At 36.9% G+C, this 13,110-nt stretch overlaps 1 protein-coding gene across 1 annotated transcript; it reads right to left on the reverse strand.

Moving 5' to 3' along the window:
- Window positions 1-1,111: 1,111 nt before the first annotated feature.
- On the reverse strand, window positions 1,112-10,578 carry LOC114289194 (uncharacterized). The gene is made up of 6 exons (XM_028232861.2): window positions 10,175-10,578; window positions 8,991-9,089; window positions 8,856-8,897; window positions 8,174-8,303; window positions 1,481-1,582; window positions 1,112-1,375 (listed from the first exon to the last, which is right to left on the reverse strand). Exons 1-6 carry the CDS (start codon window positions 10,433-10,435, stop codon window positions 1,302-1,304), a joined length of 708 nt encoding a protein of 235 aa, XP_028088662.2. The 5' UTR covers window positions 10,436-10,578; the 3' UTR covers window positions 1,112-1,301.
- Between the last annotated feature and the right edge of the window lie 2,532 nt (window positions 10,579-13,110).

Below are 13,110 nucleotides of genomic sequence, written 5' to 3' on the forward strand. Positions count from 1 at the left end.
AATTTAGTATATTTTTCTTATTTTTGTGTATTTATTAATTTTTTAAAATATTTATTTTTTAAATACATCTAAGTAAGGTACATCTAAAAAAGTAAAAAAATTACTTAAAATTTTAAAAATATTCACTAAAAATATAATATAAAAAAATCGAAAAACAAAAAAATTAATTTTCAAAAAATTGAAACCCTTACTTTCATTATTAGAGACATACACAATCATGTGATCTTCTTCTAAACCACACAACTTGAGCAAGTGCTATAATCAGAAAAGGCACACGTACAGTTCTAAAAATTATTCCATGACACATTGATAATAATAATACTACAAATATATTTGAAAATGGACAGTCCAGATCTGTTTATGCAATGAATAATTATTGCTCCTTTCACCCACTCGTAAAAAAAACCTCTCCCTAACATAATTCATAGGATAAAAGATTAGTCTGGAAAATGATATGCTCTTTATTGAATGAAATGCTCGAATTTATCTTCCTTGTACAATGTACTTTTTCCTTGTCGTGATTTTTTAAATGTTAAGGATTCTGTCTTAAAATATTTTTCATCTCCATATCTTATTGATTCTCACACAATTTAATGATTGCAAGTGAAATGGAATTAGAATAAAGAAATTCGAGACTGAGAAACCCAACCCCTTTTTCAAAACCTACTGTTGCATAGCCACTCCTAAATTTGGCATTTGGGAATCAAAACAACTATTTCACCTGCCAAGCATATGTATGGATGCTGCTATAAATGTACATTAGCCAATTTCTTTATTCTTTAAAATAATAAATAAATAAATAAATAAATAAACAGGTGATCAGGTTAGTTTACGCACACCTCAACTAATTTTGGGGCCAAAAAAATCAGGTGTTCGGATTAGCTTACGCATATCTCAACTAATTCCAGGACCCTAAAGTTAACAACCGGACAAACTTTTAGTGACCTCTTGGCGGGACTCGAACTCAAAACCTTGAATCGTATCCTCTAAATCAACTACTTTTGTTCATTAGCCAATTTCATTGACATCTCATGCGTAGACTGCTAATTTTTTGCTGCGAGCAGAAGAGGAAATCAATAATGTGAAGAAAAGAAGGGGAAAAAAATCCAAATTCAGAAAGCCAGTGTCCAACATGGATAGACTGGATCGTATAACAAATTATAAAGTACATCCAAAAAATTTAAAATTTTCTTGCTTTGTTGGTCTTATTTGTGAAATGTCAAAACAAAATTACAATGTCAAAAAATACATCAGTTTGCTCCAATTATGTCAGCTAGTGGAGCCTTCTGTGAGCAAATTTCTTATTCTTCCTTCCTGGTGACTGCCTCTTGAATCCGTTCGATGAAGCTCAACATGATCGGCAAACACTTATCATCTGAAAGAAATGAAGAGATGTAAGTAATTCTGACTACAATTTACATATCCTATACTGTTGCATAGAGATGAGAGAATGAGAGTGTACAGTGATTCAGAAAATTACCAATTCTCGGTATTGTGTGGCCCTTGGGATGATTAATCACCAAAGGATCAACAAATGAATCCAACAGTTCAATCCCATATTGCTTTAGGAAATCCGTTTCTCCTGCACCAAGCAGCAAAAAACAAAGAATTTATCTCAGCATATTAACTGTTAAGTCTGATATGCTTCATTCATGGTATTTGATAGATTTGTAAGGAGGGAGAGAAGAGAGAGACTGAACTGAAGAATTGGTGTTGTTGTATTGTGTTTCTATATCTTACAAGAGAGTGAGCTCCCTCTCTATAAAGAGAGGAGAGGGAGACAAATGGAATCGGATGCATGGTGATTACATTGAGATAGGCTAAAGCTAAAGTGAAAGTCTCCGGCTTTACAGCTACATTACAGGTATACATTGTGGCCTTTATAGGTAGTGGGGTGTATATATATATATTATATGTGCCTTTACAGGTAGTGGGGTGTAGTAGATATTATATGTTAACAGCCCCCCGCAAACTCAAGGAGGGTAGGCATCGACCAAGTTGAGTTTGGAAACAAGATCACGGAAGCGCCCAGGAGGATGAGCCTTGGTGAAAATATCAGCAGGTTGATCGGCAGAAGCAATGGGGAGAAGATGAACAGTACCACGTGTAACGTGTTGTCGAATGAAATGGCAATCAATCTCAATATGCTTGGTGCGATCATGAAAAACATCATTGTGAGCAATCTGAATGGCACTCTGATTGTCACAATAAAGTGGGGTAGCGGCAGAAGAGGAAATACCCATATCAGTGAGGAGCCAGCGAAGCCAGAGAAGTTCCTGAGTAGTATCAGCAAGGGCTCGGTATTCAGCTTCGGTGCTAGAACGGGCAGTGAGGGATTGTTTTTTGCTACGCCAAGTAAGAAGAGAATCCCCCAAGAAGAAACAAAATCCCGTGGTGGAGCGTCTATCCGTAGGATCCCCAGCCCAATCAGCATCAGAGAAGGCACGCAGTTCAAGAGATGAGGAAGCAGAGTAGTGAAGGCCACGGAACAGGGTGCCTTTGATGTATCGGAGGATGTGGAGTAGAGTAGTATAGTGGGGAGTGCGAGGAGCCGACATGTACTGACTAACAATGTGAACAGCATAGGCAATGTCAGGACGAGTCACTGTGAGATAGACAAGACTACCGACGAGCTGACGATAAAGAGTAGCATCAGGGAGGAGAGCCCCGTCGAGAGGAGTGAGACGAATCTGAGGATCAACTGGAGTAGAGGTAGTTTTGCAATCAGTAAGACCAGCACGAGCCAGAAGATCGGATGCATATTTGGCCTGAGATAAATAAGAGCCAGTAGAATCATGAGAGACTTCAAGGCCTAAGAAGTAGTTGAGAGTCCCAAGGTCCTTCATCTCAAACTGTCGGTGGAGAAAACGTTTGAGGTGGAGAATACCTGCGGCATCATTACCAGTGATAATCCTATCATCCACATACAGAAGGAGAAGAGTGGTACCATGAGGAGTAGTCCGTATAAAAAGAGCAGAGTCATAGGAGCTAGAGGTGAACCCGAAGTCATGAATGGTAGAACTGAACTTAGCAAACCAGGCCCAGGGTGCTTGCTTGAGGCCATAGAGGGCACGCTGTAGTTTGCAAACCTTATGAGGGGGAAAAGTAGACCCAGGTGGAGGTTGCATGTAGACCTCCTCGAGAAGATTACCATTGAGGAAGGCATTTTTGACATCCATTTGAAAAAGCTCCCAGTGGCGAGCAGCAGCAACAGCCAGTAAACTGCGAACAAAGGTAAGCCGAGCAACAGGGGAGAAGGTTTCCTCATAATCAATCCCATATTCCTGGTTGAAACCCTTGGCAACAAGACGAGCTTTATAGCGTTCAATAGAGCCATCAGAATGAGTCTTGATTTTGTAAACCCATTTGCAGCCAATCGCAGTTTTTCCAGGAGGAAGGTCAACAAGATCCCAAGTATGAGTTTTGTCCAAAGCCTGAAGTTCATCAGTCATAGCTTTCTGCCAAAGAGGATTAGTACAAGCCTCACGATAGGAGGTAGGTTCATAAGTAGAAAAGGCAGCAGACCCAACAATATAATCACGAAGGTGGATAGGAGGTTGAGTTACCCGGTGTGGTCGACCCGTAGGAGGATCGGTGGGAGGAAGAACCGGTGGAGAAGAAGGTGGTGCAGGGAGAGGTGGACCTTCAGGGAGAGCAGTCTGGTCGGGAGCAGGAGTGAGCAAGGACGTCTCAATGACGGAGGGACCTGTATCAAAATCATCAGAGAAGAGATCGATGGAAGGATTAGTAAACAGTACATTAGTGGAAAGTGCAGGTAAGTGAAAGGAGGATAAGGAGGAAAACATTTGGTGCTCCCAAAAAACGACATGGCGGGAGATACGAAGACGTTTAGAGAGAGGGTCCCAACAGCGAAAACCTTTATGTTCAATGCCATACCCAAGAAAGCAACAAAGACGAGAGCAAGGTTCAAGCTTGGTGCGTTCATGAGATTGAAGGAGAACAAAGCAGGCAGAGCCAAAAACCCGAAGATTAGCATAGGGAGGGGGGGTGCCATGCAGACGTTCAAAGGGAGTTTGATTATGGATGACAGGGGAAGGAGCACAATTGATAGTGTAGACAGCAGTGAGGGCAGCTTCCCCCCAAAAGTGTTCAGGGCAGGAAGAAGAGAGAAGGAGAGCGCGAGTAGTGTCAAGAATATGCCTATGTTTCCGTTCAGCACGGCCATTTTGCTGGGACGTGCCAGCACAGGAACGATGAGGCAGTGTACCATGACTCTGAAGAAAAGAAAGGAAATCGGAATCCCGATATTCCATAGCATTGTCGGAGCGAAAAAGTTTGATGGTTTTGGAAAATTGGGTGTGGACCATTTGGGCAAATCGATAATAAAAGGTTTTGAGGTCAGACCGAGTTTTCATGAGAAAAATCCAAGTAAACCGTGAAAAATCATCAATGAAAACAACAAAATAACGAGATCCCCCCATAGTAGTGGTAGGGGAAGGGCCCCAAATATCCGAATGTATAAGATCAAAAGGTGCACTGGAAACAAAAGTACTTTTATTAAATGATAAAGCAGGTTGTTTGGCAAGTTGACAAGGTATACAATCGAAAGTATCAGGAATTACATGACCCAATTGTCCACTAGAAACCAAAGACTTTAGGCGAGTAATAGAAATATGTCCTAAGCGACAATGCCAAAGATGAAAAGGAGATAATGAGGAAGCAGATGCAGGAGCAGCGATCTGAGGAGAGGCAGGAACATGAAGGTGAATGAGCTCATAGAGACGTCCGTGCTTACGGCCGATCCCAATAGTCTGCCTCATCTGAGGGTCCTGCACCAAACAATGAGTAGCAGAAAAGGTGACAGTTAGACCAAGTTCACATAATTGACCAATAGAGATAAGGTTTAAAGTGAGAGCAGGAATATGATAAACTTGAGGTAAAGTTAAGGAAGATGTGGAAACAGTACCAAGATGACGGACAGTCATGAGAGAACCATCAGCAGTTTGAATTGAGGGAATATGAGGAGATGAAGAGATGGAAGAAAATATAGTTGAACTGGAGGTCATATGATTACAACAGGCAGAATCAAAATACCAAGAAGAGTTACCTGGAATTACAGACAAAGCAGTAGGAGGAGGTGTACCAGAAGGGGAGAGAAGGTGTTTGAACATGGCCTCGACATCCGTTGGAGAAAAGAGAGGGGTAGACGGAGCCGGAGACTCAGAAAAACCCTCAGTGGCAGCAGCAGCAGTGGCGGTGTGAGGAGGCTGATTCCCAGAATGAGATTGATTCCTGGAACGATGAAAGCTCTCCCGAGAAGAACCACCGCGAGAAGAGTGGCTGTTGGAGGATGAGCGGGATGGATGGCGAAAACAATCCTGTTGCAGATGGCCAGGACTAAGTTTGTTGCAATATCAGCAGGTTCTGACGGGACAATTGACCAGGAGATGTGTGGAAGGAAGGCCCCGATTCTGACAGTAGAGACAGGCAGTGGTCCGCTGTGGGAATGATGGCCGATACGGGGGAGTGGCAAGAACAGAGTCCACATGATGAGTTTGGAGAGTACCAAGACGAGTCTCTTCTGATAGCAACTCAGAAATAGCTTGTTCCAGAGTGGGCAAGGGATGGCGATGAAGAAGAGAGGCACGTACGGGCTCAAAAGATGAAGTGAGAGCCATGAGAAAGTGCACCAATCTTTGCTGATTACGATAAGCAGTAAATAAAACAGCATCTTCTCGGTGAGGCCAAGTCGGTTCGGAAAGAGCAAGCTGGTCCCAAACGGAGTACATTTGAGAAAGGAAGTCATTGATAGACTGACCAGATTCTTGGCGCATCCAATGAAGTTGGCTCTGAAGTTGGTACTGATGAGCAAGACCAGTAGTCTGGTATCGTTCTTTCAAAAAATCCCAGATGTCTTTTGCAGGAGTAGTGACAGAGTCAAGCTGAAAGCGACCAAACTGAAGACTGATAGAGGTAACAGAAGTATTGCGAAACCAGGTAATGATTTGGTAATTTTTACTGTCCCATTCCTCAAGGCGATCTTCATATGTAGGAGTAGCAGGGGAAACAGTGGTTTCAGCAGTGTCTTTGACCGGTTGGGTCATGTCCCCGGTGATAATTCGCCAGAGTTTCTTTCCTTTGAGGAAGGAAGACATGGCTTGGGCCCATAGAACATAGTTGGAACCATCCAAAATAACAGAAATGGGATGGGAGGCATCAGGACGATCCATAATAATAGTGGAGTGGGGCTAAATAGATAGGGAGAGACCTGTAGGAGCAAAATTAGGTAAAACAGAGTGTACCAGTGAGTCCGGAAGGTCGAAAATAGCTAGGAAAGGTGGGCTGTGTAGAGATGATGTCAGCAGGAGGGAAAATGATGTCAGCGGCGCACGTTAGCAGGGATGGCGTGCGGCGCACGATAGCAGAGGGGACTGGCGGCGTATGTTAGCAAAATGGCGCACGCGGGTGCACAATAGCTGAACGGCGCACGCGCGGCTCACGGTAGACGAGCGGCGCACGCGGGTGCACGGTAGCAGACGCAGCGCACGACAGGGCAGGGTGGAAGGCGCGTGGCAGCGCGTGTGAGAGTGGCAACGGAAGCAGAGACGCGCCGAGAGAAGAAGTGGCGCGTGAGAGCGCGTGAGGCCTTTCCTGGTGATGGGATTGGTACCGTTGGAATCCTAAGGAGATTCCGAGCTATTTGGTGTAGTCCACTGTGTACGGAGCTAAGCACCAAAAATGAGGGATGCCAGAATTGTATTTCTGCGCTCTGATACCATGATAGATTTGTAAGGAGGGAGAGAAGAAAGAGACTGAACTGAAGAATTGGTGTTGTTGTATTGTGTTTCTATATCTTACAAGAGAGTGAGCTCCCTCTCTTTATAGAGAGGAGAGGGAGACAAATGGAATCGGATGCATGGTGATTACATTGAGATAGGCTAAAGCTAAAGTGAAAGTCTCCGGCTTTACAGCTACATTACAGGTATACATTGTGGCCTTTACAGGTAGTGGGGTGTATATATATATATTATATGTGCCTTTACAGGTAGTGGGGTGTAGTAGATATTATATGTTAACAGTATTGAATATTTATTTCAAATTCAATCTTCATATCAACAGGTAAAAGCAACGAAGTAGTCAATAGTTTTGACTTGCATAGTTTATTGAATTCCTCATCGAAATAGTGACTTTTTGCAATGCGTGCTGTCACAAAATAATTGGCAAAAACACTTTTTGCAAGTAGTGAAAAGAACAGAAAGGCTATAAAGTATCAAGAGGGGAAACAAATCAGATTTTCGAATCTAATGGGTAAAAAGCAACATTGGTGATTAAAATTTCAGTAAGCGTCTGCAAGACTCTTTTGATGCTTGAACATTTCTTCTCAAATACTTTTGGTTAGAAAGTGAAAAGTAGCACAAGACAATTGACAAATCATGCTTCAAGATGAAATGAGCTGACATTTCTTACCAACCAAACTAAAAAAGATGCTTAATTACACCATTCAGGAGAAATCGTTTTCCACTAAAAATGCCCAAGGAGCTATGTGTAACCACTTCAACAGAAATCATCAAGTGTACACTGCCAAAAAATTTGCTAGGACTCAAGTTCCTGACGATTACCTAATGAAAATTTAAGACAAGTTTACATCTGATTTAATACATTCCTTGGAAGATACATTTTCTCATCCTAAAAGTCAATAAATTTATGGCTCATAAATGGTGATCGTGTCTGCTTTACAGATACATGGCTTGCTAATTGAGAAATGTACCAAATGCATATGCAACAGGCCATATTTTGTGACACAACAAGAGTCGTGCTAACGAGGCCAACTCAACTTTCCAAATACACCCTCTAAAACTATGTACTAAAATAAGGTAATTTCAAACTTTGTAAACAATTCTTTCAAAATTCAGTTATGTTGAAAAAGAAAGACTACTTCCCATGGGACACATAAATCAGTCAATTGGCTTGCTTAGTCGGACTATTTTGACAATCACAACCTAATTTTATCCATAAAATTTTGAAAAACCTGGAAAGGCCTAAAGAGGACCGTCGCAGTTAAGAATTGTCTCTTTCATAGCTTTTTTCTAGAATTAACTCAACAACTAATTATGCTAATTGAGCTCAGCTTCGTAGAAATATCAGTAAATGAAAGAGCATTACAGAAATCACACTGCAGCATTTGTATATAGAAATGAATCAATGGAAATACCCAAGAAGTGGAGAGACGGGCATTGTATGGGAGACGAATATGCCTTCTCAGCCACTGATGGCTCCCGAAACTTTGCCCCTCCAACTATTATCAAAAACTTTATTTTGGGTACCTTTGTAAGAGCCACACCCTGTAAATGTAAACACCACCACAACAATCACACCCAACCACCATTCAAATCCCACAAAATATAGAAATTTCTTCAGCCAAAAATATAAAAATTTGATCAAACAATGACTGGTGTTTTTTATTTCTGTTTTCATTTTCAGAAAACTTACAAAACTAGCCAATTCCGAACCCTTTTCATTTTTTAGAAACAAAATGTGAGTATTTTTTAACTTTTACTAGTTTTGTTTGAGAAACACTACATAATCAAACAGACCCTAAGAGCCTATTTGGTTTTTTTTTTTTTTTCGTTTTTTGTTTCCGTTTTTAGTATTTTCAATGACAAAACAATGAAAAGTTTTTTTTTCATATCATTTTCATTTTTGTGCAAACATAGTCTTTCAAAATTCAAAACAATTTTTTATATTACCTAAAAAAATAGATTGTTCTCAGAAAAGTTTCTCAAAAACTACTTTCAGTTTAAAAAATGAAATCGTCAAACAAGTTTTATGTGTTTTGTGCAAAATGAAAACAGAAAACCACAAATCAACCAAACAGATAAAGAGTCTTGAAGTACCTTGGCTTGCAGCCCTGGCAATGCAGCCGATAAAATCGCTCCCTGAATTGTTCATAAACACACCTCCACATCATTAAGCCATTGAAGGTAGAAAAAAGATAAAACAGTAAAATATGAAGAATTAAAAATGAAAACCTGAGAAAAGCCGAGAAGACCATCGATTGGTCCATGCTTTATCATGCACTCCTCTATATATGCAAGACACTCATCAAAGTTCTTGTACTCCGTAAATTCCTGAACAAATTAAAATTAAAATGTTTTCAATTTCATATATCTACACATGAATATTTTGCCAAACACAAAATTTTAAAATTCCAGATCCTCAAACTCATGAGCTAGTCTATCCATAACACTACGATTTTAGATTGAAGTCATATTTTGACACACAAAAAAAAAAAAGAAGCCCCCATTTGAAAAGGTTTTATAATAAATTAATTGAAGTTTCAAAGTCAAAAACACAAAATAAATTGAAACACCAAAGAATCTAAGTTTGACAAAATAAATTTAAAACCGGTAGTATTGCTACCACATAATTTTACTACATAGAATATACCAAAAAAATTTTAAAAAAAAATTAGAGTAAAAAAAAATATATATATATATATACAAAAATTCTTACAGGCCACATATGTGAAGCCCCTCCCTTCACCACCACCCAGTGGGGATAGTCTAGAGGGTTCATAACTACTCCTCCTATTACAAGACCCTTATCTAGCCAACACTTAGATTCGAAATTATTGAATTCATTAAATACTGATTCCTATTTCGAAAAGTGTTTTCAGAGAGCTTTTAGTACCAAATTATGTGCAAATAATATTTCACATTGAAAACCAACACTGCTGTATGCTCACGCAGAATTTTGGTACGCAGACGTAGAACCCACACATATGCACAAAAATTGTCATATCCTAATGTTAGAAATCATGAAAAAAATATTATAAAGATAATTATAAAAAAAAATTCACCCTTAAATTACATATATAATAAAAAAATCACACCCTAGTCAAAAAATAAAAAAATTTCATAAAATATTTCATGATATTTTTTTCATCATCCATCATTATGCACCAAAATTTTATAACTCTCTCATAAGGTGAAACTCACACATATGCAAAAATTCTCATATGATGTGTGGCCCCACCCTCACGATTTTGTGCAAAAAATATTTCCCATGGAAAATTGTTATTTGGGTTAAAGTATTTTGGTTTTAAACAACCAATATTCCATTATTAAAAAAAAAAAAAAAAAAAAACTAAATCTATAGACATTGCTACATCTGGTGATTATATATATAGAGAGAAAGAGAGAGAAATTGGAACCTTGTTGAATTGAAACCATTCGTAGTAGGGAGGATCGAAGATCCCTTGGACGTCGGATTTGCCAAGGGAGGGAAAAGGAGCGTCGACGAAGACAAGATCCATCATTTCAAGCACAGATTGGGGCCATTTCTCCACCTGCTTCTTCAGAATCTCGCCGCTGGTTCGGAATCCATGCAGGCACAGAAATCTAGGTTTCGGCTTCGGCGTCTCTGTTGTTGTTGTTGTTGTTTGGTTTTGTTGCTGATCTTCTTCATTTCCCATCTTCTTTAGTTTTACCGCTTCGTTTCGAAAGCTTCTATGTCTCTGTTTTTTTGTCAGCTCCGCTAGTTCGGGATTCTGTTATTCTGTTGTTCCGTCTCGCCATATATATTTATATTGATGCGAGAGAGACAGACACCAACATCCTAGTATTTTTTTTTTGAAGTTTTTTAAAGTGGTGTATTGTGTGGTTGAGATTTAATGTTAAAAAATTGATGTGACTTGTCATTAAATCTCAACCACACAATGCACCACTCTAGAAAATTTTTTAAAAAAAAAAAAACCTAGAGGATTCTTGCTCAGAGACAGAGAAGAGAGAGAGAGAGTCGTGTCTGATTTTCTCTCCTTGTAATTTGCGAAACAACGGAAGGTTCCAAACACGGTGTTCCAAATCTGAACTCTTATTTTTTCGAAAAAATTACTCTGAAAAATATGTTTTGTCCCCCACTATAAAACGAAAAGGGCGTTAGGCACATGTTTCGTGTTTTTTTTTTCTTTTTCTTTTTTTTTTCTTTTTTAGAAATTATTAGGCCGTGTTAAGTATAATCGGATGTTTTGAGAAGATAATTAAAAGTTATTTTTTAATTTTTTTGTCAGAGATTAAAGTGGGTTAAAAGGTGGGAAGTGGCTTTTAACCCACTTCCCAAAACACCCCAACAACAAAACTAGAAATTCACCTTTATTAATTCAGGGAAAAAAAAATTAATTAGTTCAAATTTATTTTATTCATAAATCTCATATTTTATCAATTTAATTTATACCATATAAACTCATTTGATACAAATTATGATTTTCCAAGGATGGGTACATAGTATTTTTTTTCGAAATATACAAATAGAAGGAAAATTAATTTGGAGAATTTGATCAAAACCCTCTCATAATAAAACTTTAATACATTAAGAACAAGTACAAAAAAAATTCTTGAAAAGTCCAATACATATCATTATTATCAAAATATTAAATTTTAAAATAATATAACTTTTGATGTAGATGTTGGTTTTTAATAAAATTAGTATTTTTAAAATCCTTTCATCAAGATATATCACATAAGATCTATGTTGACTATGAAATTCTTTAAAAAAAAATTTATTACCGTCGAAATTGATATAAACAGTAACACTAATATGTTACTCTGTCTCACAGTAACAGATTACTCTAGTAATATTTGTCTAAAAAAAAAGAAGATATTTTACTGTCCTTACTCAATTATGTGTTTTCTCCTTATGGAGTTTATGAAACAAAATAAATTGACTTGTCTTTTTCACCGAATAAGGGTCTAATTGAGGTGTTTTGGCTAAATTTCCCAATTAATTAAGATATTTTTGAAGATTTAATTTTTTCTTCACATGGACATAAGTACTCCTATTTTTATAAGACAAAAATTCTTTAATTTTTAGAATTTGTATTTTGAATTTATTTTTGAAAAATTATAAATTAGCTTGACAAAAATAAATATAAATATATATATTTGAATTTTTAAATATTATTTTATGTTCTAAAAAGATGAAAATAATTAGTATTTGATTTTTTTTTAATTGTTTTTCACCAATCTAAAATTTAATTAGTTGTAGAAAAATAATATAAAACATCAAATTTGAAAGAAAGTGAAAAGACATAGAAAAATAAGGGAGGAGAAGGGTACAAGGGAAATTGTGTTAAAAAAAATTAGTTAAAACAACTTTTAAAATTGTGTTATTTTCTATATAAATTGATATAATGCATTCATTTAATATGCTCTTATTATATGTCATTAGGACGCGCGTTAGCGTTAACAAAAATCAAAAGAAAAAGTATGTTTTGTTGATTTTTCAAAAAATCATTTTTAGATGGATTTTCATTTAATTTTAGTGAATTTTTATATATTTTAATTAATTTTTTTTATAATTTTTAAATGCACCTAACCAATATATATTTAAAAAGTAAAATAAATTGATTAAAATATTTTTTAAAAATATTGTTAATTGGATATCAATAAGCACTTGATCAAATCACATTTTTAAATATATATTTTCAAAATAAATTGTGATATAAATGTAATCTGATTAAGTGGTTATCGATATTCAATTAACATGATTCTTTACAGGAATAATGTCTCGATGAGTTTTGCACATTAAACAGTTTAAATTATCGATATGGGCCCAGATTAGGGCCCATCAATGCCGAACAACCCTCTCTCGTAACTAGAGATGATCTAGGTCCTAAATTTATGGGTTTGGTTTCTTTCAAATTAGTCATCTCAATTTAAGAGAGCATTTGGGCTTGGTAGGCCCATTTTGAGACTGATTTTGATGATCTAAACTTTTTATTTTTTAAGGCTTGTTGAGTAGAATGCAAAAAAATAAAGATAATTAGATATTGATAGTTATATATTTGAATTAAATTTATATTACAAAAAATAGATGGTTATTCTTAAAATTATCTTTCATTAATATTTTTCTCAATCAGTTCTAAAAAGTAAACGATTCGAATCACTAAAATCAATCCCAAAATAGGTCTACCAAACTCAAATGCTCTCTCGAATTGAGATAACAACTTAAATAAGCCAAATCCTAAATTTATTTATGATGAACAAAATATTTATAAAAAAAAAAAAAAATTACCCCCTCAGCTGTTTATTATTTGCCTCATTTTCCACCATTTTTTAATGGGACAAATTTTGATTAAATATGGTTAAAAGA

Source organism: Camellia sinensis, chromosome 6, assembly GCF_055761805.1.
Source record: "Camellia sinensis isolate YWXY chromosome 6, ASM5576180v1, whole genome shotgun sequence".
In the NCBI taxonomy this organism is placed as follows: Eukaryota; Viridiplantae; Streptophyta; class Magnoliopsida; order Ericales; family Theaceae; genus Camellia; species Camellia sinensis.